General features: G+C 45.1%; 1 protein-coding gene across 1 annotated transcript in view; it reads right to left on the bottom strand.

The window, feature by feature from the left end:
- Window positions 1-23,202, bottom strand: part of TTYH3 (tweety family member 3) — a gene marked incomplete at both ends in the record, with an annotated part of 74,558 nt that extends 51,356 nt beyond the window's left edge. The window contains one exon of the mRNA XM_082006817.1: window positions 23,080-23,202. Coding sequence (XP_081862943.1) covers window positions 23,080-23,202 — 123 coding nt within the window. The remainder of the gene's footprint in view (window positions 1-23,079) is intronic.
- Between the last annotated feature and the right edge of the window lie 3,652 nt (window positions 23,203-26,854).

Here is a 26,854-nt window from a genome sequence, read left to right as displayed (position 1 = left end):
AAAATAAGCCTCTGATGTCCCAGGACTCAATCAGGCTTACTTCATGTAGTTCATTGCTGTAGGCACCAAAGACCATTCTAGCTCCCCAAACTATTTTTAATACTCACTCTAGTGGAGCACTTGATCTCTAGACAAGCTAGGTTTAGCCTTCTGTCCTTCTTGCTCATATCCTTAGTGGATATAGTATCCTCATATCCTATATTATCCTTATCCAGGCACAAAAATGTCTCTCCTAGGTATAGGAAAGACCTGCTATTCACAGACCTCCATTACTATAATCGTTCCTCAACTTAAGTTTGTCCCTCTGGAAAACATGACCAACCCCGAGAACTACTGCTAGCCTGAAGATAGCGACCATCCTAAAGAAAATATAAAAGCACCCGTAGATTGCCAGGGCAACACATTTACATTTAGGAAGACCTCATCATTCACATTTAAGACATGTTGGTCACTTCAGTCTGTCCTTTAGACACACCCTTTTTTCTTTTCTTCTACCCCCCAACTGAAAAGACAAACTTTAAGCCATAGCAAAGATCTAGATCCTTTGGCTACTCCCTACCAAACAGGCATTGGGAAAAATTTACTCCCACAACAATTAAGAGAAGCCCTTTCACATTTATGCACTTCAGACTAAAGCATTCAATAGTATCAACATAGCTTACTATCTTTAAAGTAAAGCAACTCTTTTGAATATTGACCTGTATGCTGATATTGTAAGAAAAGAGAACTATTTTAGAGGTTCTCAGTTCTAAAGTTAATTTAAAACTTCTTCTATGGAGCCCAAGAATAACAGCATAACATTTACATACCATATGTGACCAATGTGACATTGCAAACCAATGTGATGGGGCTGAAGTATGTCCAGCCATATCCCATGCATGGCTATCATCTGACTGCCATTCTCCTGTTCAGCAAGCATGTCAATCTTTATAAAAAGACTAATAGTTCTGATGCAGATTCAAGGCAGCTCTCTCTAGTAAAGGCGGGGGGAAGTTATGTAACCATATTAGTCACAGATTTTACTATAACTAAAAGCTTACAAGACAACCACTTTTCCCCAGTATCATACTTCCATAGATAACAAGACAGCAAATGCTCCAACTCACCAAATTCCTAACTTTTAAAAAAGTAATTATTTCTAAGGTACTGAACAGATAAACAGAACTAACAGGTTTCCAGCCAGCAAGCCACTCCCCACCTTCCCCTTGTTCAGCGTGTGTAGCTCAGGTCATTTCCGATTTTGATTCCAGCAGGAAGAGCTATTTCAACCAGAGCACAGAAATAAGATGCCCAGAAGCCCAGACTCACTGACTCTGGGCTGCGTTAAAAAAGCACTTGCAAAAAAGGCTACTGATTAAAGGAAGGGTGCTGTTATCTCCAACACACCAAACATCTGAAAGGATGTTCCCTCCCAGACACATCAGTGTATGAAGTTCAGTTCCCTTCCTTTTTTTTTGTTAAATAAAGTCTTTATAAAACAAAAGAAGCTGTTTGTTCATTTGACTGTTTATCCAGCCAGCTTCAAAATTAAAATATCCCTGCCTCCTGCCTTCCTGTCTCCACTCCAGCTTGATCCCTGGTGAGTATCTCCAATATTTTACATATTAATATTTCTTTCTAGAAACTAAACTCTAGGGAGAATGAAGAAGTGAAGAAGCTCGAGTGTATTTATCAGGCTTGACACTTTTATCTGTATGCAGGACTAGAAAACAATTTCCCTGATAAATGGATGGGCCCGAACTAGTCACACAGCCCTGTATCTTGCTTTCATCCTCATTACCCTTTTGAAGAGGTACACCTCTGCAAAGAGCTTCAAAATGCAGATAGACTTGCAACTGAACTTCTAGGGAAGCTGGAGACTGTAGCTACGTTACTGACACACAGCTGAACTCCAGGGCTCTTGTGAAGACAGTCATTTGTGTTACTGCTTGTCCCACTGTAGACACCCAACGTGAACAGAATATGGCTGCGTGCGACTTCACAGGTCATGTCCAACGCTTTAATACACTTTGAGGAGGAGATGCACATGTATCACCCAATGAGAGCATTAAGTCACACATAATCTACTGCTGTAGAAGTGAAAAATTGATCAGCTGGTCATATGGGAAGAAGAACAGCTCAAGACTGTTAAAGTGATAAAGAGCATGGTCTTCAGGGCAGAGAGAAACAAAGAAAGAATAAACTCTGAAAAGAATGGGTTGAGCTAGCACTTTAACATGAATATTCCCTACTCAGCTACAATTCTGCAGGTCACAAAGTAACCAGAAATAAAATACTATAACAGAGCCCTTTCAACCGTGGTACAGTGGCTTGTTCTATCAGCTTTCAGCATTGTTTCCGACCCCAAACCAGAAAGGAGTCATAAAGGGCAAGAAACAGCTATTCTCTTAAGCCAAACCCAGAAATGTGTTTTTTCCAGGATTGTTTTTAAAAAGCTACGGTTTAGAAAAAACTATGGGGTCACATGAAGACAGAAGTCAGGCAGGGACCTTTTATTTGGCTCCTGAATTCTTCTTATTGATTCAACACCTCAAAATATTCCAAAAGGGAGATCCAACACAAAGCCTTGTGCATCCTGCACTTTTCCACCCAACTCTTAGTGCGGAAGCACTATGAAGCACAGGTAGGTACCTTGCTCCTGGCTCACAGTTGGTTCCTACGCCAGGTTTATGCTAGACCAGGGTTACAACAACTCATCTGACAAGAAGAAAGAGTTTTACACCTGGATCAGGTACTCAGTCAGGTCCACTGGGCAGCCGCTCAAACACCCTGGCCTCTAGTTAGCAGGACTGCTTCTTTTCGCACCAGGGCTAGTTACGCTATAACTTGAATCACACATACCTCTGCGCCGGTGTTGAAACCTGTTTTCGGCCAGGTCACTTCCTTCATTTAATCACTGAGCAGCTCCAGGGTGCAAAGTGTTGCAGCTGCCCTCCTGGACCGTGACCCCAGGAGCCACAAACTTCCTCTTCAGATAGGTATGATTAAAGGGTCTGAAGCTGTAAACTTTATTAGGGATATAAAAGTTGCATCAATTTTAGGATTCCCCATGCAGGCCCTCAGGTTTAGGCCCCATTTACACAAAAGCACCACGTTGAAACCACGGTTTTGCACTATTCCTCCGCTGAGGTCTTGCCTGAAGAGACTTAGCACAGACAAACATCCTTGTTGACAGCCCAAATGCAATTTTAAATCATGCTATCATTTTTTTCTCTTATACAGAAATACTGTCCAACAAGGACTACAGAGGTCTTTATTCCAAATCGGTGCTGGAAGCAGTTGCACCAATGCACATGGGTTTTAGCACTGCAGCAGCAATACAGCAGTGCCATTCCACAGCAGTTCAGGAGCTAAAAAGTCTTTGATGCCATCGAAAAAAAAAATAATAATCTGGCTTTCCAAGGCTGCAGCTCAGTGCTGAATTTGTGCAAAAGACTTCCATAGAGAAAGCTAACAGGGAGACTTTGAGCACACAGCTACAAATAATGCCAGAAAGAGCTAGTTAGAACCTTGCTCCCCATAAACGACACTCCCTTTAAACACAGCATTCACCCCCAACTTCTTTGGAGATCTGTACTAGCTTGCGTTTACCTTTTTGCTTTACTTATAATTTCACCAACAAACAATTCAGTAGATACCACCTTGTACTTTCAGGCGGTTTAGGAATTGCCAGCAACAGCACACTCCACCCTTGCTGTTTGCAGCACAGCCGCCATCCAGCGCATTCGGAGCGAGCACGCAGTTACGGAACCTGGACATCCAGCTCAGCCACAGGCAGGGGTTACCTGTGCACGGCGCGTTATCACTCTCTCTTGTGCATTATGCAAGCATGACTTCCAGCGTGCATTTCAAAATCAGTCACGGCATTTCAAAAATCAGTCCACAATTTGTGGATGTTTAAAAAAAGAGCTGCCACTCCATGGAGAAATGGATTCATTCTCCAAACATTCAGATTGCAAGTACAAACCACGCAAAGGTCGGACTGCATGTAATTAGGCATTTCCTGAGTTCTCAGTGTACAAATAGTCAAACCTAAAGTCAATTTGTTCTCAGACTTCTACAATGTAAAGGTAGCTTTTTTTGTTGCTTTTGAACAACTTCAAAACTTCTGTCCAACTTGTAATGAAGGTGACAATAGTAAGTTTTCTCTTGGACCCTTTGAGTATATCTAAGCACCTGCATGCTGAAAAAAAAAATTAACAGACAACAAAAACCCCCAAACCACACAGGACCTGAGAATAGCCTGTTTTCCTGGGTTATTAGAAAGAATAGTCTTTCCAAACACAGTACAAGGGAGGAAACGTTTTGTAATGCTTCACAGTTCCCAGAACAAAGAGTGACCTCTTCTAGCACTAATCCCGGCCTGTGTGCTGCAGGCTTGGACACCATCAAATCCCTCCGCAATTCACAGATGCAAAGGAGGAAGTGGTGACACTTCAGGCAGCCAAAGCTTTACCATTAAAGCCCAGGATTGAAAAATGCGCAAGACAGCAGAATTGTAAGTCACACGGTCATAATTTTAGCAGGAAATAGTCTGCTCTTATCAGCATTGCTTCAAGCCACCCCTGTTAGGCTAATCCAGCAACTCGCAAACACTGAAGCGCCCTTGATAGAGAGGGCCATTGTCAAAAAGTAAGTCCTTCAGCATTTGTTTTCGTAGCAGCTACATCTGGGGAAGAAATTACTGCAAAGCATCTACCTCTCAGCAGAGCACTGCTTGGATCAGTTTGAAGCAGAAATGCCAACACCATACGCCCTGCTGAAGCTTTAGCTGCGTAGTGCTTCACAGACCCACGCCTCATCAACACGTGCCACCCCAGCCCTCCGCGCTAACCGCGCCGTGCGCCTGCCACCTGGTCGCAGCCACCGAGCGCGCTTCGCTGCTTGGGACTGCTGCTCCGGCGCCGGCCTGGAGCACCGGTGTCAGCACTGGGATAACAGCAAACGCTCCCCTGTCGTTCCTGTCACACCTCGGCCACCTGCCAACAGCCACCGAGAGGCCAGCCATCATCCCGACGGGCCTTCATCTGGCAACGCTGCTCCTTCAGGACTGTTCTACGCATGATTTACACACTGCTACCAATGCAGAGGTGCACTAAGTGCCAACTTTTGTCTAGGAAAAGTGACCCCCACAAGCTAAAAGCAAAATGTGCGCCTCTCAAAGGCACTGACTGCAAATTGGTTTCCCCACTTATGATCAGCTTACCCTTCGCAATCTTTCACCTTTTATTTCATTGGGAAACATAAGCCACTTTTGACACTTGCTGTTGATATGGAGACTTTCCCCATTTCTCCACCCACTAAAAGGCTATTCATCTCACCCCTACAGCTCTGCATTTTGAAAGCATCACATCCTCCCACCAATGGACAGTCTCTCTAGTCAGCAGCCCTGTGCCTTTGACCTTGAAAACCTCAAACACACTGGAGCCTTCCTTCAGACAGCAGCAGCAACACTACTCACTGAGGACAAAATTATACAGAAGCAGCATGTACTTTTTCTTTCACATCCTAAATTGGCTGATAGTTTCCCCCCTCACAGTATAATCCTGAGCTATGCTTCCCACCAGCCCTTTTTTCTTTTGTCTCTAGCTAGCTATGCTGTAATTACTGTATGCACTGTATATTTCTGTGTCATCTCAATGCTACCTTTAGATTAATAACCAGTGCATGAGATGAACCCTTTCTACCCATGGAGAATTACAAGCCAGAAGCACTACAGCTTAAGAGCTTAACAGGTCAAGTCCAAGGTGTTGCATGGCCACCCGGTAAACCTCAAGGGAAAGGCTTCTTCACTCAGAACAGCTGCCGTGAACACACTCCCATCACGGCATCTGCATCTGGCACATGAGTAAAAGCAGCCAGCAGAGCAGGACTCACACCAGCACCACCTGAAGAACCAGGCTGCAGTGCTCCCTGCTCACCTGGTCCTCACACAGCTGTGAGGGACCAACTTCCAACCACAAACCAGATTCTTTTCCTCCATCATCTTCTCCGCTACTGATTGGCAGAAGAGTGGCAGATTTTGGATTACAAAGTCTTTCAGAAAGAAAACCCAGGAGCACAGACTCTTCACCCTGCTGTTTCATTTTCAGCCTCACATTGGGGGACAGAAACACAGACCCTGACATTCAAACTGGAAATATGAGGAGGGATGCAGCGGAAGAAATCCAATGGACAACAGTCAGCTGCCTCATCCACTGACTATTATGCACTCATGTGCTGCAGCACTTTGAAGCGACATGGAGTCAGGATAGATTCCTGGCCTGAAAACTCTTGGAAAGGACTAGTTAATCCAGCCTCCCATGCAACATCCAGGCCACAGCCATTTGACAGCAGAGCGGTGGGCAATTCCTGCTATGAACCATCCTTGTGGTTCCTCTGACCTTTAGCTTAGCAAGTGATCCACACACCTTGTGGTGTTTCGTAATGACTTCAGTATGCTTTCTGCAACATCACCAAAGTTGGCCACTTCTACTCAACAAAACAAAAAACCCACAATAACAAAAAAAGCACTTACCAGTCCTCCAGGGAGCTCTTACAGAAACTAAAAAAAAATTGGGCTATTTAAAAAAAACAGCTGTTAGGCTGCCACCAGTTTAGTGTTCTGAAGTTAGAGGTTCCCCAATGTTGAACGCAGAAATATATGATCTCACCTCTTCTGGCTGTTAGGGTTCCTGAAACACATTTTCATCAGATCTACACCAGGAACTGGTGCCTAGTTACTTATTTGCTATTTGCCAACCATCTCCTGCCTTGTTTATTTTTAATTCAGTGTCTTTCAGTTCACTACTGCAGCTGGATGGACTTTCAGCCAGCTATCTTGACTAGTCAATCACATTCCTTAGCTTTATAATAACCTCCAGTGTTAATATCCACATTTACCTTCATAGTTAACTTTGCATTTGAAATAAGCTCTTCTGAAGCATCAAACACCTTGTTAGCTGTGCAGATCAGTAATTTGCCTATTTGGAACATTATGACTAAAGTGGGATTCACCAATTTGTAAGTAGAAATGCCCCAGGCTCATTAGGAACTCTCCTATAAAAGATGCCACAGAAGGGAATTGAGTGTATCTTTTTGCATTTGAGTAGTTCTATACATACTTTTAAGCCAGGTTGCACCAGACATTCAATTTGCACTTGAGGTCTCAAACTTAAGAGTTGTGTGTAGGGAAGGGTGGATCTTCTTTCTACTCTTTATAGACAGGTATTGTAAGCCACATTTGTGAACTTATTTTCAGAGAGTACGCCAGTGAGGAACAAAGAGAAGCGAAAACTATAAGCTTCAGTATAGGGCTCAATGTGCCTTACAGAAGCTTATTCTCTAATAAGGTGAGCCTGGCAGACCTCACTAAGTACAGGACCATCAGTATAAATACATCCATTGCAGGTTCTCTGAAGATAGAAAGAAGAGCGCCATGCCCTCCTTCACTCTATCACCACTAGTGATCCCTTGCTACAAACTCAATTCACTAAAAATGCCATCAACAAGAGAGGTAGTTTGGGCAGCAATACAGAGTTAGATCTGCTCTGACCAACCACTTTAAGTTGGTGGGGAACATTATCTGGCTCCCAACCTATACAGAAAACTGGATCTTTCACAAGAGACTTTTTGCAGCACTTACAGGCTAGCAGCAGTTGCCTGGAATTCTTCACTCTTTTAGCAGGTGTTAAGGCTTCTGGGAAAAAGCCAAGCAGTACTTTTGACTCACTGAAGCAATTAAACCATTCGTTACATCACCCAAACACTGCACAAAGTGAAAGCAATTCACTAGAAAGAAGTTTTGAGCAGCCCCAAGATAAGATACCCTGAAGCCACAAAGCAAATATCTGCAATAACTCTAGTGTCTTCACATTGCTTTTTATTGAATGGAAGCGGTGCATAAACTGCAGAACAAAGTAGAGTAGGGCACCTGCTCAAACACTCTTACAAAGCATTCAGTGGTTGTTTTCATTTAACTCTGTGCAGCATAAAACCCACCACGATACCTCTTGCAGTAACTGTGTGCAAGTAAAGTAGCTCTTTCCTTTATGGGTCTGCAGAGGAACATCACAAGACACTGTTAGTACTCACTGCAGAAGGAGCTAAAGAGAAGCTTTTGATTTTGCTGGTTCTTCCCATCATCTTTAACAACAAAACAGCCAGCTCAAGTTTTTACTAAAAAGAGAAAGCAAGCTTGAATGTGTACTGAGAAAGCATTTTAATTCAACTCTACAGACAGTACTAGTGGGAAAAAAAATGCAGTACTTTGTAGCAGACAAACCTTTCCCTCTCCAGACTGGGAGGTAAGGGTGTTCTTGATGGAGGAGTGAGAAGGAGGAAGGTGGGAAGGGAAATGGCTAGAATATGCCCCTGGTGCCTTCAGGGTTTTAATCACATTAGAGGAGACAAGGCAGCCTGCTGCACTTGCACCTTGAGGTCAGTAACAGGCTCTCTGTAGGGTTTACCTTGGTTTGCTGAGGACACAGATTCACCTTCTTAAGGCCTTGTTGCATTAGTTGAAGGACACACGTCATGCTACACACATGTATGTGTACCCTTCCTTCTGGTGACGCTGCCCCAGGTGCCACACAGCATGCTCTCCACACATACGTCACTGAATTTACCATTCTTCGCTCCACGTTAATGAGGGTATTTACACGAGGGGATCCTTCTTTCCTAAATTCTTCATGCCCTCCATCTGTACTGGGCACCATGATCCTGTTGTACAACATGCTGGTTGCTATGGAAGTGATTATATTGTCACTACATTAAAACTTCAGGTGGAAAACATGTAAGTGAAGGAACACGAGCAGGTTTTTGCATGTATTTAAAGATGTGACAGAGCAATCCCTATGTAATGACTCTGAGCTTTAACAGCAGCTTTGAAAGGCAGAATCTGACTATGAGGAATAGCATCAAGTTTTCATTTGGTTTTCTCCTAAAAGTCAGATATTGCGTTTTCTTGTCATTGGCTCCCACTATTTAGTTTTAGACAGTGCCCTACAGCTGAACAGTACAGCCCCAGCCACTTCCCCAGGACTCTGGAAATTTTTCTGCACTCAAAACGCCATCTCCTTAGCCCAAAGATCAGGGTGAAAGTAGTGAAAAGATCACACAACCAAGATCCAGAACTTTACTGCCCTTTTGTTGATCGCTGTCTTTTATAGAGCAGGGATTCAGAGGGCAGAAGCAAGAGACAGACCGTCGCAGATCTGACACGCTTGGTGAGACGCATGACTAACCCAGCTTGAGTTAGCAGAGCAGGACAGCGTACGTGCCTGGAATGCCTAACCCCACTCTGAAGCCTATTTACCAGGGGCACAAGCATAGGGGGTTATCTGGGTGCTGCCTGGAAGTTGAATACATGACAGCTAAGAGTGCAGCATTAATAGCCTAAAGACCCCATTCCGTGCAAGCAGCTGGGAACCAAACAAGACACTTTCCTACCTACTGAGACCCCACTTGGCAGCACTGGAGGAGCTTTAATCTTTAAAGCCAGGATCATACAAGGAGCCAGCACCCCGAGTACAGCGTTGATGCTCACATGCAGTGCCTAGCACTGTTCCCCCAACTGTAGGTACGTATGTATGCGTGCACACTTCTGAACTCTTCCCGGCCTATAGCATGGTTACAGCTATCAGGACACGAATCTAGATCAGGCGATACAGAAATACCCTAGTATGGCCAAAGAGCCATTGCACAATCCAAACCACAGCTGCACCAAGAACAAGATTCTTATCCCTGTATAGTTAATGTTTTGACTACAAAAAGAATATATAGCTTGCAGTTAACATCAAACTTTGCACCATGTAGTACCTCCTTACTGCAGGATTAGAACAACCCTGTGGTTCTGTTTCACATGTGTCCTATTCAAACAGAAAAAAAATATTCCTCACTGAGAATAAAGCTGAGGACTACACTGTAGTTTCCAGAAGCTCTGAGCCCTGTTTACATTTAGCCTATGTTCATAGCACATGGGAGAGACTGCGCACTGACCAAGGTCAGAGTGCACCTACACAGAAAATACTCAGCATCTCCGTTTTCCCAGAAGTGACCAGTGACTTGTCAGAAGGCAATAGCATGTCAAAAGCTAGTTGAGTATATCCCCAAGGATGAGAGACTTGTAGGACTAGTGTTAGTATAAAAGAAGAGGTAGTGCATGTGCTTGAGTAGGAAGTAAAGAACTAAATTGCTGGTGGACCCTGTGTGAAGGCACAGCTGTTGGAAAGAAAGCTCAGCATTCACCACATCAGACATCAGGCAGCACTTCGGAAGGGAAAGAAATACAGACACGCCTGGTTTGAACTCAAACCGCAATGAGCATTCAAGGCCTATCCTCAAAACTGGTTCTTTCTTAGGAACCCGTCCTGGTTTCATTTATTGCATCAAATAATCAAGATCACTCTTACTGAAGCCAGCACAAGTAAACCAAACCTAATAATTAAGTTAGTGCTGAAAGTCCTGCCATAGGTTATACCTGCAGAACTACATTTCACCTGTTGGATACGCCACTGCTGTGGTACAAGAGGCACATCTCCTCCCAGACTAAAGTGTAGCTGACATCAGCAGAAGGCGATTCAGATCTACCCACTGAAGAAACTTGGATCTGCAGTCCTCTTCAGCACTGGGAACACATAAAGAGGTGGGTCAATCACAGGCAGAATACACGATAGCTAGCAAATAGCTATTAAATGCTATTAGGAGCAGTAATAAGACAAGCAGCAGTCTCTTACAGCAACATTTTCTTGAGAACAAAATTAATAGCGATGAAATACTATAGCAGCCAACTGAATTTTAATAGCTGCAACAAAATCCACACAAACACTAAAAAGGTTGAAAGGGCACTGGAGTGAGACACACATGTGATCCAGTAAGTAAGTTGCCTCACTAAGAATTTCAGACTTGAGATGCAAGTACATGGACAAGAAGGATTAACACACCAAGGAAGGATTAGAGTAAGAAGATCCCCATACCTTCTCACCATCTTCTGCTGGGAAAGGAGGCGAGTTAACAGCTTGTCCCTTCCTCCGTCTACCCATAACCTCCACATCGCCCGAGGCAAAAGCTAAGCTGCACTAATAAAAACAGCAGAGCTAGTGTAAACTGTCCAACCTTGTTATTTACACCTCAGCAGAACGCTCCCAGCATCTACTATCACTCACACAGCTTCTCCAAGAGCTGCCTGTTAATGCACAGGCATTGGAAGCACATCCCAGAGTACCACTTGTCCATATGGAAGATTGTCAACAGCACTGGACATTTTATATTCATCACCTTTAGTCTACCCTTTAATATTAAAGCATTTAAAATGCTTTTGAAGAGCTTGTGTTTGAAGAGATTTTAACTTCCAGCAGGTCAAGCTGAAAAAGCTCGAAAAACAACCCCTGCAGTGATCAAGAGGTTCACTGTTAGAGCATTCAACCTGCCCCAGAACATGATCTCTGAGACCGGCCATGAACTTTGCCAGGATCTTTACCTGGCTGTACTTATGAGAATGAAAGGCTATTTTAACCTTAGAAATTTGTTGCTCCCACCAATTTGTCTACTCGGGTTGATTCAACATCTGTTGTCTAACCTATAAGAATGTTGGGTACATACATGTATAAGGAATGGCCAGTGATGCAGTGTATTCGACCTCAGAAACCAGGGATGAAACCCTGCCCTACCCAAGCTCTACACACTACTCAGTCTCATAAGCTGACAAAAACTCAGGCTGAGGACAAGAAGGATAAACAGAAGACATTGGACACATTTTGAAATACTAAAAAGGCATACAAGGAAGCACTGTACTGTGCTTTTAAAATAGCACTCTCATCTGAAGTAAAGACTTCTGTTTAGCTACAGGAGAAGTGTCAAGCAAATCATTCTATCTTCACTGGATGTGCTATCTGTGCTTTCCACTAAATCCAGACAGAAAAAGACCCAAAACACAGCTGATCCATTTTTTTTCCTGCCACCTACTACAACCAAAACGGTTTCCCTCTTAAGGGAGCATGAACATTAGTACTTGTCATTGCCTAGAAGTACCTCTAATCTTGTGCAATAACTCCCATTTACTCAAGTCCAAGGCGTTCAGTTTAGCCTTACTCAAGTTCAAATCCTAAGAACAAAAAAGCAAATCTATCTTTTTAATCATACCTGTCCAAGTCCAATGACAGCCAGCTATCACCGTCCCTAGCCTTTTCCTAGGTCTGTGCCTTTTGGTATTGCTTGCACTTGACAGCCTGTCAGTCCAAAGCTAAATGGAGATCATGTTTTCAGGGTCTACCATTGCACCTACAGCAATCCTAACAACAAGTAGAGTTGCAATAGGGTAGAAATAACAAGTCCTTCCCTGAAGTCCTTTCAGCCCTCCCTCTAGTTCTCCTTCTGCAAAAAAAAAAAAGCACAAGTATTTCAAAGATACCAGAAGTAGCACAAACTTCTCTCAGAAGACCCTAGTCATCTGTTGCTGGGGATCACCCACACAAGTTAGTTCTTAAAATTGCCTTCCTTGATATTTCAGAAACAAGAAGAGATTACAAAATTATGGAAGTTTACTATTGATTTCACCCCCCACCGCAGAAGGCTCAAAAAAAGTACTTTTTGTTGTAACACACTTGGCCATTCCCTAAGTTCCAAACAGCAGAATGGGCGCTGTTTGCAATGGCTGCAACAGCTCCTGTTACACTGCAAAAGTAAGATTCCCTCAGGTGCTAAAGTTTTAAGAAAAGATGTTTGCATAACTTGTCATTAGAGTCTCCTTCCTCTTTTCTTCCCTTGAAAGTTACATTATTACACCTCCCAAGGAAAAAAAAAATATTTATAAGCAAGACAACTCCACCCTTTCCTCTCAGTTAACAGCACCAGGCAAGATTCAGCCAGAGGTCAGCCACTGCGCGCTCTCGGCTGCTTCCTTCATTTCTCTGCCCTTCCATGTTCCTCACCAAAAACCAAACTGAGTTTTTGTGAGCTCACCACATCTGCATTTGCCAAAAAGCCGTGATTTCTGCAATTGATGCGGCACAGCTTATTACAGCTGCAAACGCTCCTAGGCTCTGATAATTATAAGCCCATGGCTGGGTGTCTAATTAAAGGAGAAATGAATTAATGAGTTTTACCAAAGGCTTTTGAGTCACCGTTATAATTCTCACCCTTAAGTGGCAGCAGGACACTCAAAGGACAGAGGGAGCAGGATCAAGAGCAGAGAGGAGGGATAAACCACCCCCAGCTGATGCTTCCCCCCCATCACGTTCCTCTCCAACATGTCGCTGTCATTCGGACCCCGACAGCCAGATCAAACCCAGCAGGAAAACGCCTGGGCCTTTCGGACAGCCGAACACAAAAATGCTTCCTGAAGCTGCCACAAAGCACACACCAGCCTTTGAACGCGGGGAAGCGGCGAGACGCCGGGCGAGAGGCTGTGCAGAGCGCTGACTCCACCACTTCCATTCACCCACCGCCCCAGCCCCCACCCCGCGCCGACAATCACGGTTCAGTCTCAGGCTCCCAAGGAGGCAGAAATTGAAAACACGTTTTCATTGAAGCACAGCTTGAATTTCATGAATTCCATTACTCTCGGCTTTCTCAGCATTTCCTGGAGTGAATACTGTAAAACAAGGCAGAAAGGGGGCGGAGGGGCCGTATGCGAGGCGGCAGTTGTATGCCACCCCTCTGGCCACGCCAGCCGAGAGGAGACTACAGAGGCACTTGCAGCGAGGAAGCAACATGAAGAAGGACTATTCCTAAGCTAAAGAAAATAATATATGCTAAATGTAACTTTAGGGAGGAAGGAAAATAACAAACTGCCCGAGGCCTCAGAACAGTAACATCATCCGTTATGACTGGCACTTAAATAGCAAGACTACAGGCACAGCCCAGATGCATCGTGTTCAGCAACGCAACAGAAGGCATCTCTTTGGTAGACTGAAGAAATCTTAGCTACTATAGCAAGTATCAAAATTACCAGTTTATCAGCTACAGGAACTTGAGCACACTTAAACTGCAAGAAAGCTTACCCCAAGAAAAGAGCAGGACGTACGGTGAGGTCATGCTCTGCCCACCACATTATTCAGAAATGTACTATTCAACACTAAAGCAATTGTTAATAAGAGAAAACAGGTAGCACCAAGCAATCGGTCATTTCTTCCACATGAGCAGTTGTAACCCAGTCAACTTTGGGATTACTCAGCTTTGCTAATTAACACCCTATGGATAGCTTTGATACCATTACCAATACTCTTAATGGTTCCTTCAACACCCTCTTCCCTCCCTACCCCCAGCTTGGGCCTTATCTTAAGGAGCATTACATCATCTACCACACTGAGCCCTCCTTGTAACAGACACTATTATGCAGCTGAAGTGTCTGCATTTGGATTTTGGCGTTATTTTGAATTTCGGTGTTGAATAGAAGGCTTGTTTAAATTCTCTGCATGAACAGCAGCATTTTACAGGCTGAAAAGGGTGTCCGTGCACAGACACCAACACTGGCATAACAACGTGTCTGAATGCGTTATACGTTTGTGAAACATCCATTCCCCACATTCCCATTTCCCCTTGTCCAGGAATAAGTCTGGCATTGTTAGGACTGATTAGCAGTATTTTTCATCCCAAATTTCACACTACAAAGGACTTTCATGCATATGCGCGTGTGGCACCATTCTGAGACATATCAGCCAGAAAAAGCTTTTAGCACTGACCGAGGAAATCACTATCTGAGGGTGCAGCTCCAGGTTAAGTGAGGGTGAAGGGGAATGTCAGCTCTTTCCCCTGGCTGGTTTCAATGTTGCTCTTATTTTAACAAATCAGCATTTTTTCATCAAAAGTAACTTAAAGGAAGTCTGGCACACATTACACCTGCTGGAGAAAGCAACCTGATAACCATGTGAAAGCACACATTATTGTAAGTGTTGCCCTCATACCCAAGAGCTTAGAGAAGGGAATTTGTACAAGTTACTGTGACTGAGTTACAACAACTGCTGTGTCCGTGTATCGCACACTAACCTACTTTTTCTTTCTTGCAGCCTTAAGCACACGACTACTTTGCAAGAACATGCACATTTGTGGCTTACCAAATCCTAAAGCTCACAATTATAAGATCAGACTCAAACTACAAGTGGATCATTACCCAGAGATCTAAAAAAAAGAAGTCTGAAATTAAAGCCTTTGCAGCATGAAAGTGCACTGTATTTTGCTCTTTCCTAGTTCATCTAATATGAAAAAAATAGAAAGAGAAATAGCATCAGCATGGCATTGCCCCACAGTGACTACTCACTAGATACCTGCAGACGCTTTCACGATGCAGCAAAAGCTATTTCTGGTTCGGGAATAAACGTAACAAATTCCTAGTCTTTCACCAGTGCAATACAATCAGTCTCAGCTACTCCTTGAAGTGGAGGAAAGTGAAGGATTTCTAACAGTGATGGCTTTTTTTTTTTTAGACTGTTATCCGAGTGCATACCCAGGACTAAAAATATTGCATGAACTTGATCCTCCTTGATTTTAACTCTCCTGTCTTGTTAATCATCATCAGCTAAAACAAAGAACTGGTAGGATGACATACTCGGAAAGTACAGACAGCCTTGCTGAGAGGGAAGCAGGGTTACTGGGTTTTGTTTTTATTTATATTATCATTAGAGACAACTCTCCAGCATATGCCAGTATGTCCCTGAGTATTTTCAGTCTTATCCATGTCTTGAAAGTGGGAATTAAAGTTCAGTACAGAAGGTAATCCTGATATATTCCAAAGTTACTCAAGTTTCATCTGAATCTTAGAGAAAGTAAATTCCCAGACATCACATCCTTTCCCCCAGCTATGGGAATTACATTCAGTTGAAAACAAGCCAACTTCTCCTACCCTCTCAAGGGGAATGGGAAATCTCAGCGTAACTGGTGGAAAGTTTACTACTGAAAGATAAAACAGAAACAAGAGGAGAACCGACAGTCATCAAGACGTTAGGTGACTCCCCTCCATCTCAAGAAAATTAAGAGTGAGCACCATCTTACTCAGTGCTTGCTTGCTTGCAGCCGCCCAAGCGTATTCACTTGACATCAAAGAACGTAAAAGAACAACTTCAGGAGAAGCATTAGTCATCACCATGTCTTCAGCAACTGATCCTTGTAGGTACAGAAGTGACCCCAGAAAGGAGTCACACACAGCTGACCAGACAAGCTCTGACAATACAGTCTTACCACATCAACACAAATAGCGTGAACCATTGATTCTGGACTTCATCAGTAAGTGTGCTGATAGGGGAGTAGAGGTATAACATTAGCCTTGTCCTAGAAGAAAGGGGACAAAAAAAGAAAAAAAGGGAGAAATGCCAAGGGATAGGAAGGTACTTGTCCCTCCAACTGTCTGTTCTGAAGATATGTACGTCAAGAAACCTGATGTGACAAAGGCCCATAACTTTTGTCTATCTCATCCTCAATAGACAGAATTTTGTTTACTGGTTCAAAAATAAATCTAATTCCAAAATACAAGTAAGAGATCAAGACAACTTGTGGCACAGCTCCTTAATCCACATTCAAAGCCTGGGGATTATGAGAAAAGCACCTGACTTCCCACCCTTAATCTCCAGAGTCATGCCTAATGGGATATGTTCTTCTGAGTGAGAATTTCTCACTTTCCCTAATAAAGAAAAATAAGGAGCACTAAAAATCCACACAAACACCTGCTTGAAGCACTGCTTCTTTTATTGGATCAACATTTAAACAAAGGCTTTTTGTTAACCTGAAGAGCATGGATTTTCCTCTGCTCAAAAAAGCATTAAGAATTGAAGGGAAGAAAAAAAAACAGGGAAGAGATGGTAAGACTTAACTGATTTTGATTGGTCCTTTCTCCAGAATGCTAGAGATCAGGCTTTGCAGCTGGACACCAAGATAAGCTTCCTAAGTAGCTATATCATTTTGGAGGCAAACTGAAGGTTAGAGACTCTCATGTGCATTTGCAGTTCCTGTTTAGACTCCCTTTTTCCAAAGCAAATGCACAATATAGGGTTCTTGAATGTCAGCTCCTCCAAACGGATAAACTCTTGTGTACACACAGGTAAGTGCAATATATAGGCAGCACTCAGGGGAAGTGGATGCATTACCCAAGATTTACTTCGTAAGTACTTAAATCCAGAGCAGGAGACATAAGCTGTTACACTCATGTAGAAAATAGAGTATTTTCAACAGGACAAATGTTGTCTTGGTACAGAAGCTCCAAGGTGCCAGTGGCTGACCACCACCTGACCAGACTAATGCTTTTAACTCTGGTTCTACTCTTCCAGCTAAGACCAGCATGATACCTTCAGAGCACCACATGCTGCATAGAGGTCTCCTAAGACTGGGAAGCTCACCAGGCCTGGCAAAAGCATCTTCTCTCTGCAGGATTAATATTTTTAGGATTCTAGCCAGATGAAGCAAGCATGGTTTACATCTTTGCACACTCACTTGCATCTCCTTCCCTCCTCTGCCCACAACATGGTTCACGTTTCTCAAAGTCACCTTTCACTCCTCTGTGGGTACTTTGGTCTGCTAAAACCACACCTTCAGAACAGTTACTTTTTTTGACTAGAGTAAGGTAATCTCCAGTCCAGGTTTCCTGAAGCTGTCAGTTCTCAGGAGACCATCTGAAAACATAGCAGCACAGCGTGGGTCACCAGAAAAAAAAAAAATATAAGACTGCAGACAGAAAGCTGGCAAAGGTTGGTTTTTTTCCTGGCTGTATACTGTATGCTGCTCCATGACTAGATGTACGGTCAACAGAAACCATTGGATGTCTACCTTTGGTAAAAATCAGCCATCAAAAATCATCTTGATTCTACATTTTTGGTTATTCATTATGCTGCAGTTCCTCTGTAAAGGCTCTTCCAGACTGAACGCAGAATAGGAGTCAGCCTACAGTACCAATTTGCTGATAAGCGGTATTACTGCATGGTTACTCATGCAACTGAGACTTAATGAGTAAAGGGAAGAGGGAATTTACCATCAGTTCTTAAAAACCTAAAAGCAACTTCAATTTAATTAGAAAACACTGGATTCTACTAACTGGGATCACCTAAACCTCCTGGAAATATGAAGAAACTAGTGCTACAGCAGGATAGCTGATCAGATGTTGGAAGTGGTCCATGTATTCTTGAAAGAAACCTTCAGTCTAACCCCTTTAAGAAAGGCACATTACCCTCTGACTTTGAGCCAACTAGACAAAAACACGTCATCCAACTTGACTAATACATATGTTTCCAATTTACAGAAAGACTCTTGGTTTCAGAATTGAAATAAGATGCCCGTACAGTAGAGGAAGTTCTAAAACAATCTCTCTAATCCAAGTTTTTTGGCAGTTCAGGATCCATCGTGCTTCTGCAGCCAAGAAATACTTCCAAAGACGACATTAGCTGCTATGTGTAGGGAAAACAGCCTCACAGAGACAGAAAGTACCTGACAATTAATTCCTTGCTGAACCTTTGCCTACAGATCCAAACACATATGCATTGGATTAGAGTCTGCAAGCCAAAAAGAGGGAAGCATCGTTGGGCTTACACAGCACCTTTCACTGCTGGATCCCCTCCTCAACACATACAGTACTAGAAAAAGAATGCTACAACACAAAAGCACTGACAGATATACCACAGGAAACTCCTGGGTGACAACACTGAAGAGACCATCTCAAAACCAAGGACCAGAGCATACCTCTGTTCTTATCAATGCTTCCTTTAGCATGGTTCTGCATCTCAATTGGTGTGAATCAATCATGCAGTATTTTTCCAGAGCACATACAGTTGCCATTACACCTACTATCCATGCATTTGCAGTTCTGACTCTCACAGAAAAAGCATGAGAGTGGTGCAAGGAAAGAGTTTCAAAGATGCTGGAGAATTTTGCTTTATTCTAGCCCAATTCACGCATAACCCATGTGTTTACACAGATTCAGGTCAACATTGCCATTTTCCAGCAATTAAGAAAAAGCAGAAATTCAGGTCAGGGTGCTCTGTAGCTTAGCTTTTACAGCCTCTTTTCTTCTTCACTGTTTATAGTACACTTCTCAGCACACAGTGTGACTTAAGAGTTACAATAAAGTGTTGCAGGCTCCTTTTCTGTCAGTACCAAAGACACCCTGTCTCAAGCAGATACTCCATTACCTGTTGTTGTGCTGTATTAAAAAGCTTTTCTACTTCTTTCCAGCACGTAACTTCCATACTACCTCAAGCCTCTTCACCAACTCTACCCTGAGGAATAAAGTAAATTCAATGCAGTGCAACTAAATCACAACTAGAAGTACTTACATTACTAAATAGATTAAACTAGTGACAGCAGCAGTCTCAGGGCCATCTTACTGGTCCAATTAACCAAACTGCAAAGTTAGTAGACAGTACCGGCAAGATCATCATAATTTCTTCAGCAGCAAAAGGTACAGAGACCAGAACTGGTATTAGCATGATGCTGTCAGAAGAACCACGAGCGAGCTTTGCTCCATTTTTACATACCCTTCACTCCAGAGTTTGTGACTCACTACACGATGAAAAGGCTTTGCAGAGCACTGCAGTATGACTCAGATGAGAATACAGCCAGAACAAAACTGTTCATATCAAGATATCTTCAACCCAAATGATTCATGGGAGGATTAGGAAAAGAACTGGTCCGATAAGATCTTCCATAGGGATGACTCCATGGAGCAAGTCCTGCAAGCAGCACAGGAAAGCAGCTCTGACAGGACTCACCAGCATGCCAAACCCCCTGGAGAAGGATCACAACCCCAGCTCATTCTACATTGAAGCTCACCTCCACTCCCCCAGAAAAAGGAAACAAGTAGTACTGCTGTCCACAGCTTGTCATGACAGTAGTAAAGCATCTGAAGGACATACGTATACACATACATTTTTAAACAATCTAGTCCAGAGGGGAAGGATCTGTTCTGCTCCTCCACACTTGCACACACACTGTTCTAACCTAATGCAACAAGATACACTGTGGGAGAAGATAAGTAGTAAGTAATACCAAGAAAGAACATTTTAGAGACCTACTCGGGTGAAGAAGGTACACAGCCAAAACCTGCAGCTGCATTGATCTCGCCCTTGGCAACAACATTGCCGTAAGTATTTCCCATGCTCTCAGACAAAAGGAGGAAGCCCCTGTAGGTTGGTACACAATGAACGCAGCCGCCTTGAGACAGGCCAATGCACAGTGGGTATCCCTCCTGCTCTGACAAAAGGGACTACATGGGACAGGACAGCATAACTAGCCATTAGATCTACATCCTTCTAGATATTCCACATCATCCAGGGTCCCAGAAGACACAACAAAGACCTAGATTTCAAAGACCAGCAGTACATACTTACTTACAAGCTACACACACTTCAGACAGGTTTCAGGGAACAATAGCTCGTCTGCTGCTTCAGTGGAATAGGGGCTCACACATTACAGTAATCCTTCCTAGGGAGGGGTGGAAAGGCTGTTAAATCAGCAGCCTCCTCACCTGCAGGAACATGTGGCACTGCAACGAGTGACATGACAACATTCAAATCCAAGCCACTGTATTTCACTTTTGGTTGAAGTGGGACGTTCAGCTGATGCACAAGTTCAAAGTCTATCATCAAAACATGAGTACAAAAAAAGGTAGGTCCTTACCAAGAGGTTACTAAAGAAAACAGTTTTATAAGGAAAGAAATGTTTTGCCACGGTCATGGGTTGGGAAGTCTTTCCCAGAGAAACACTGAAGAATCAAAAAGATTAAGTTGCTTCCTTCCTCATAACAGATCGGAATGAGATGGGACACTGAGCCCTGCTGTATGCCTATTTATGACAACAGTCTACCTACCCACTGACTTGAAGTCATGGAAACTTAAAGGTATTTTCAGTTTATTAAAGGTAATCCTTCCTTACTGCAGCTAGGGACACTCTGCCCTTCCCCATCCCCATAAAATCCCAGCTAGCATCCCCCACTGACCTCTCTTCAGCCACTGGAGAACTCAAGTGCAGCGTGCAGTTTAACAGTTTATACTTAAGAATCGGGGTATCAACCACTAATGGAATAGAAAATACATGCAATTAGTGCCAATGAGACCTACAAAGAAAATAAAAATATGCAGAGTTTAAATTGAAAAAAACAGACTTTCTTATTTTCAGGATGTATATGATCTCGCCTGACAAATATGAAAGATTCCTAAAGAAAAGGGGAGACTATGCAGCATAGACTGCAAACAGAGCAAGAGATGCAAATCCATAACAAAGCTAACAGAAAAAAACCCTAGGATTCAAACCAAAAGGCCTTCAGAACAATTTAAAGCATGAGAAAGCATTTAGCATTACAGTTCCCACTCCTGGATTAAGTCTCCCTGTTTCACTGCATTAGAATTAATCTACATGGCTATGAACTCCAGAGTCAACTTGCAGAGCCACAGCAGCTTCGTTACATAACCGGCGACACCGACAACATGGGCTGCGTTACCGGAGCCTGCTTGCTATCCCTCACCAACGCTGAAACCAGCAAAGCTGCTGCTACTCAAATCATTCTCTTGATGACAGACGTTTCAGTAATCCAGACATTTGGGTTTGGATTTGATAAGACTTTTTCTTGCGAGCTGATGTTAAGATTTAAAAGGCCATCTACTGCTGTGCAAGAAGTCCTTAATATCGTCAAGGGAGGGGAGGCAGCTACACAGGAGGAGAACAGCAGAAGGCTTTAAGTCAGAATATGATTACTATAGAAAAATTATCTGACAAATGAACACAACCCCAGATTGTTGCAAGGAATGCTTTTAAGCAATTTAAGTGAAAAACAATATATCTGCTGTCAATTCAAAGGTCAACAAGTGCTTGTTTCATGATAACAGACTCCCAAGAACATCTTTCCATGAACTCTTAACTTCCAATCTTCAGCATCTCGCACTCCTTGTTTTAAGGGCAGCTACCCTCTGAGGTCACGGAAATACGTGAAGTTGCTGTGCAGCGTTACATCAGTGCGTGGCCATCTTGAACTCTGCTAAGGCAAGGGAACTAAAGCAAATGAACAAATTGAAGCCCCAAATAAGAAAGTTAGGTCAAAAGTCCATTTTGTTTACTGGTTTAAAGACCAGTATGTACCCATTGCTCTTTACATACATCTCTTACATTTTGCTCTGCTTCAGCCCACAGATCTGTTCATCGGTTTCAAACAAAAAGCCAAAACACACTGCTTTCTAAAGTATTTCTAACAGGTTTTACTTCTAGGATAAACGAGAACCGTTTGGATGCCCTAGCCTTTCTGCCTGTGTGCGTGATAGGAGGCTGCATATATAGGACACTGCAAGTATGTTCAGAAAAGCAAAATGGTGTTTTCAAAACCAGAGACCGTGGCAAAACGAGGCAGCAGAGTCACTGTAGCTCTGTTCCAAGATGACAGCAGAGAACACAGATGTTAGAGCACACAGATTCACTCCACAATCACTTTAATTACATGCCTAGCCAACCAAGCACGGGATACAGGCTAAGCAGCATTTAAAAAAAAAAAAAAGGCAGCAGACAAGTAGTCTACGAGCATCTTCCCGTGCACTTGACGCTAGCGCCGCTCTCGTGCGTTAAGCCACCCGTTTTCCACGGGCGGGCAGGCAGGCGGTTCTGGGGGGCACCGCCGGCCTTTCCGCAGGCCGCGGCGGCGCGGGGTCGCGATCCGGCCAGGGGCAGCGGGGCCGCGCCGATGCCTCGGCCCGGGCAGCGCGGGGACCCGGCGAGGGCGCCCGGCCCGGGCCGCCTCCCGCCTGCCCTTCCAGGGATCCCCTCACCTTCCCCCAGGAGGAACGCGGGCTCCCAGCCTGCTGGAAGCAGCTCGGGGCTCCTGCCCTCGGCCCAGGCCGGCGAGACCCCCGCAGCCCCGACCCAGCAGAGAGGCCGCCCGCCTGCCCCGCGTGAGCTGGACACACACCACACGGAACCGGGAAGACATAGCACCCACAGACACCCACCCCAGGAGCCCCAGCCGGGGCCGGGCCTCTCCTTCTCCTCCCCCTCCACACCTCCGTCGGCGGGCCGAGCCCCCTCCGCGCCTCCTGGCCCCGCACAGCCTGCGGGCGTGCGGACACCCCCCGCCCGGGCTGCGAGTAGCCCCCACGCGGGACACAGCCTCACAGCCCCACACCCAGACCCTGCGCGGGGACCCACCTGCTGGTACTCGGCGTCGTGCGGTCGGAAGTCGGCGGCGGTGAGCTCCCAGCGCAGGCTGAGGTGCGGCAGGCGGTGCAGCAGGCTCACCCACCAGGGCGGCGAGTAGCTGACGCCCGCCATGCCCGCCGCGCCGCCTCGCCTCACCCCGACCCGCCGGCCATGGAGCGCCGCCGCCCGCGCTGCTCGCTCACTCGCTCGTCCGTTCTCCCTCCCTCTTCACCCGCGCCCCGGCCGGCGGCCCCACATGGCCCGCACCCCCCCTCCGCCTCCTCCCTCCCTCCCTCCCGCCGCGCCGCTCGCTCCCTCTTTGTTCGCCGAGAGGCTCCACCGCCCCCGCGCCCGGCGCCGCCCGCCCGCTCCCATTGGCGCCGCCGCGCCGCGCCCCGCCCCGGCCGCCGCGGCCCCCGCGGGCTCCCCCGGCCCGCGCGGGCGCCCCCCGGGTCGGGCGGCCTCGGCGGCGGGAGGGCCGCCGCCCGGCCGGGCCGGCCTTGCCTTTCGTGCCCCCTCCCGCCGCGGCCCCCGCGCACGGGGGTCTCCCGCCCTTCGGCAGCCGTGCTTCGCCGCCGCGACTCGCGCTCTAACATGGCGCCGTGGCGCGTGGCCGCGAGTTGCGGAGGGTGGACGTCCCACACCCCGCATCAAACGATGTTCCCTTCTCGCACACCAGCGGCTTTCCCCCCAAAATAAGCCCCAAGCGGACCCAACCGCGTGGCAGCTTACGCCCCGCGGTGCCGCCGAGGAAGGGGCCGTTCCCATGGCCTCGGACACCAACGCGTTCGCTCGAGCTGGTGCGCCTTGTGCCACGCGCTGGGTTCCGTAGCGCTGGCTCCCTGTTTGCTTCCCCGGCCTGTCCTGGCGTTTCCAAAAACCAGGGGGAAATTTCTAAAAGTACCGAGGTGTCTAAAGATGCAGATGGGCCCCTCGTGTGATTTTCAGGTGTGCCCAGTCTTCACCTGCCTCTTGGAGACATGCGGTGCTCTGGTTTAGCTTCCACCATTCATAGAATCATAGAATCACAGAATCACTGAGGTTGGAAAAGACCTTTAAGACCACCAAGTCCAACCGTCAACCCAACACCACCAAGCCCACTAGACCATGTCCCGAAGTGCCACATCCACAGGTTTTTTGAACACTTCCAGGGATGGTGACTCCACCACCTCCCTGGGCAGCCTGTGCCAATGCTTGACCACTCTCTCTGCAGGCAAAGGCTTGGCCTCTTCCAGACCCTGACCCAAAGCTAATTACATTGCTTCGTTAACTTCAATGAACTTGGACTTGTCAGCTTGTTTTGCTGACTACGTAAATCAGAGGCATGAATTAAACGCCTTAGTATTTAAACAATGGCAGCCTCTCACTGCATATCACAGGAGCTGTGCAGAAGGCAACAGATCCCGTGTTGTGCTCTCTGCAGAGCCGCTCCGACACAACTTTCCCAAGGATTATACTCTGACCCCATGGGAAAGGCTCTTCATTTCTTTCTAAACAGGCCAGAACCAAACTATTTTTAGTCTTAAAGGTGAAAAATATGAGCATACCTTTTTGGGGAACGTGTTGGAAACTAGTAAGTACCTGAATACTCTGGATGACGTTAGGATAGTGTAGTAAAACAGAAGATAAAACAGTAAGCAGCAGCAATCCCAATTTAATTTGCTTCATGACAAAGATTGCGTTGTTCCTATTATGAATGAAATGTACAAAAATATTTGCTCTTCTGTCAAAAGGAATAGATCAAATAATTTCATTCTTGCTCTACGTAGTGTGGTCCAGCATTAATACAGGAGTCCCCGAACTTTGCCAGTCTATTCAGACCATCTCCTCCCCGTCCCAGCGCTGCGGCAGCACACCTCACCTCCTGCTGAACCAAAAAGCCTGAAAGCAATGAGTTTGAAATATCACTCAATGCAACTTGGAGTTGGAAGGGCAAAAAGGACCATCCAGCCTTCTAACAGACTTCAAGCAAATGTCTCACAGGTCTTACGGGTTTGAGAAACTCTCATCTAATCAGCACTGGTTAGAATTGGGAACCGCTATGGCCCAGGAAAACTCACAAAATATTGGAGTGCTGTGTACCCCATTGGAAAAAAAGGGTAACAACAATGGCTTTTTTCTCCTAAGTGGTGTCAAGTAGAGATTATAAAGACATCTCTTTTGCAAGTATGATTTTATTGCTTTTCCCCAATGCAGTGAGGACTTTGGACTTTATGCTGTCCTCACCAATGCATTTTATAAATACGGAGAGCAAAAACGCTAAAATAGGCTGTTTAACACATTAGGACCAAATAAACATATTTCTGCTGATGTTCTGAAATATAACATCAACTTTAATAGCTTTAGAATAGGACAGGATTTTCATATGAGTATTATCAACATAGCTAAAAAGAAATCTTACCGTTCACAAATAGCATTAACCGCAGCCACGCAGTGTGTGCACAAGTACAAGATATACAAGGGTACAAGATAGAAGACCTCAACTCCCTGCAGCCTTCTCCAAGAAAAGGTTTTGTTTTTCTGCAGGACAGCTGAACGACGGCCAATTTTGTTTTCTTCCTTTTTCTTTTCTTTTTTTTTCCACAGGGCCAGTGAGGATGAGGAAGGAATTATTTTAAAGCCCAATGACCTAACGTATCTCACCTCCAGTTCAAACAACCCGAAGACAAGGAGCGGAGAGACCTCGCTCCAGGCAAGAGATCTCTCTGCGTAAGCCACTTATGCCACAGAGTTTATGCAATTCAGCACTAAAACCCTCAAGGCTGGAATCTGTCCTGCAGATGTTACTGCTGCCACGGGCCTCTGGGTGGATAAAAAAACCCCACCAGGCTGCGAGTCCAAGTACCTTTGTCAGCAAAATGATGGACATGGAATAGAAGCAGATGCAGCAAGCACCCCACACTGAGATCTTGTTTGACAAAATGTTTTGGAACAAATGACAGAAAAAGCTGGATGCTATTAAATGGGGGTGTAAGCACCGGCGTATCAGCGCGGCAGCCGGAGGCACCGTTATGGGGGACGGGGGGTAAGCGGGGAAGGGAGCAGGCTCAGCCGCGCTGGTGTGCATGCCTCTCTCACAGCCATTTGCTGCGGAGACAACTGGATTAAATTATAGTAGAATGGGGATCTGGGATTACAGAGGAACAGAGGCATCAACAGTTTTCATTTCTCCTCCACAATTATTTATAATGATATGGGAAAATATGAAAATGAAGAGTAAAATGAATTCAGCAGGAATAAGAGACAAACCGCGGGATCTAGCGCTGGCCGTACTTTCCGTGGCAGGACACTTCAGCCTGTTGTACCACGTCACGAAGTGTTTGCATTTCTTGGATGTACCTCTCATTACATATGTAATGGATGCGTATGTAATGTGCATAGATGTAGCATCTCTCATTTGATCCTATTCAGGTAATTCTTCATTACATGACAACAAGACAGTTATCAAGGCTCTCACGTTTAGATTATAGCAGCTTTTTTCCCTCCCCGCACAAAAAGGTACACTCTGTTTTGCCAAAGCAAAACAGAACAAACAAGCCACTGCTCTGACATCCCAGGAATAAAAACTAACAGTAAATCACCCTTGCATGGAAAGCGGTTCTACGATTGCCGAAGCGAATGGCAAATGTCAGCTTGTTAGCTGGTGACCCTGCTGAAAAGTAACCCTAAGCCTTCGCTAACTTGCTTTGACAGTGGCTTTGCTAAAGAATTACTGGACAAAATAGGCCAATGAGTGATGTTCCAAATTAAAGACAACAAAGACCAAAAGACTAGTTTAAACTTC

This window comes from Phaethon aethereus (assembly GCF_964289735.1).
Source record: "Phaethon aethereus genome assembly, chromosome: 15".
Lineage (NCBI taxonomy): Eukaryota > Metazoa > Chordata > Aves > Phaethontiformes > Phaethontidae > Phaethon > Phaethon aethereus.
This window is presented reverse-complemented; position numbering and strand designations above follow the sequence as displayed.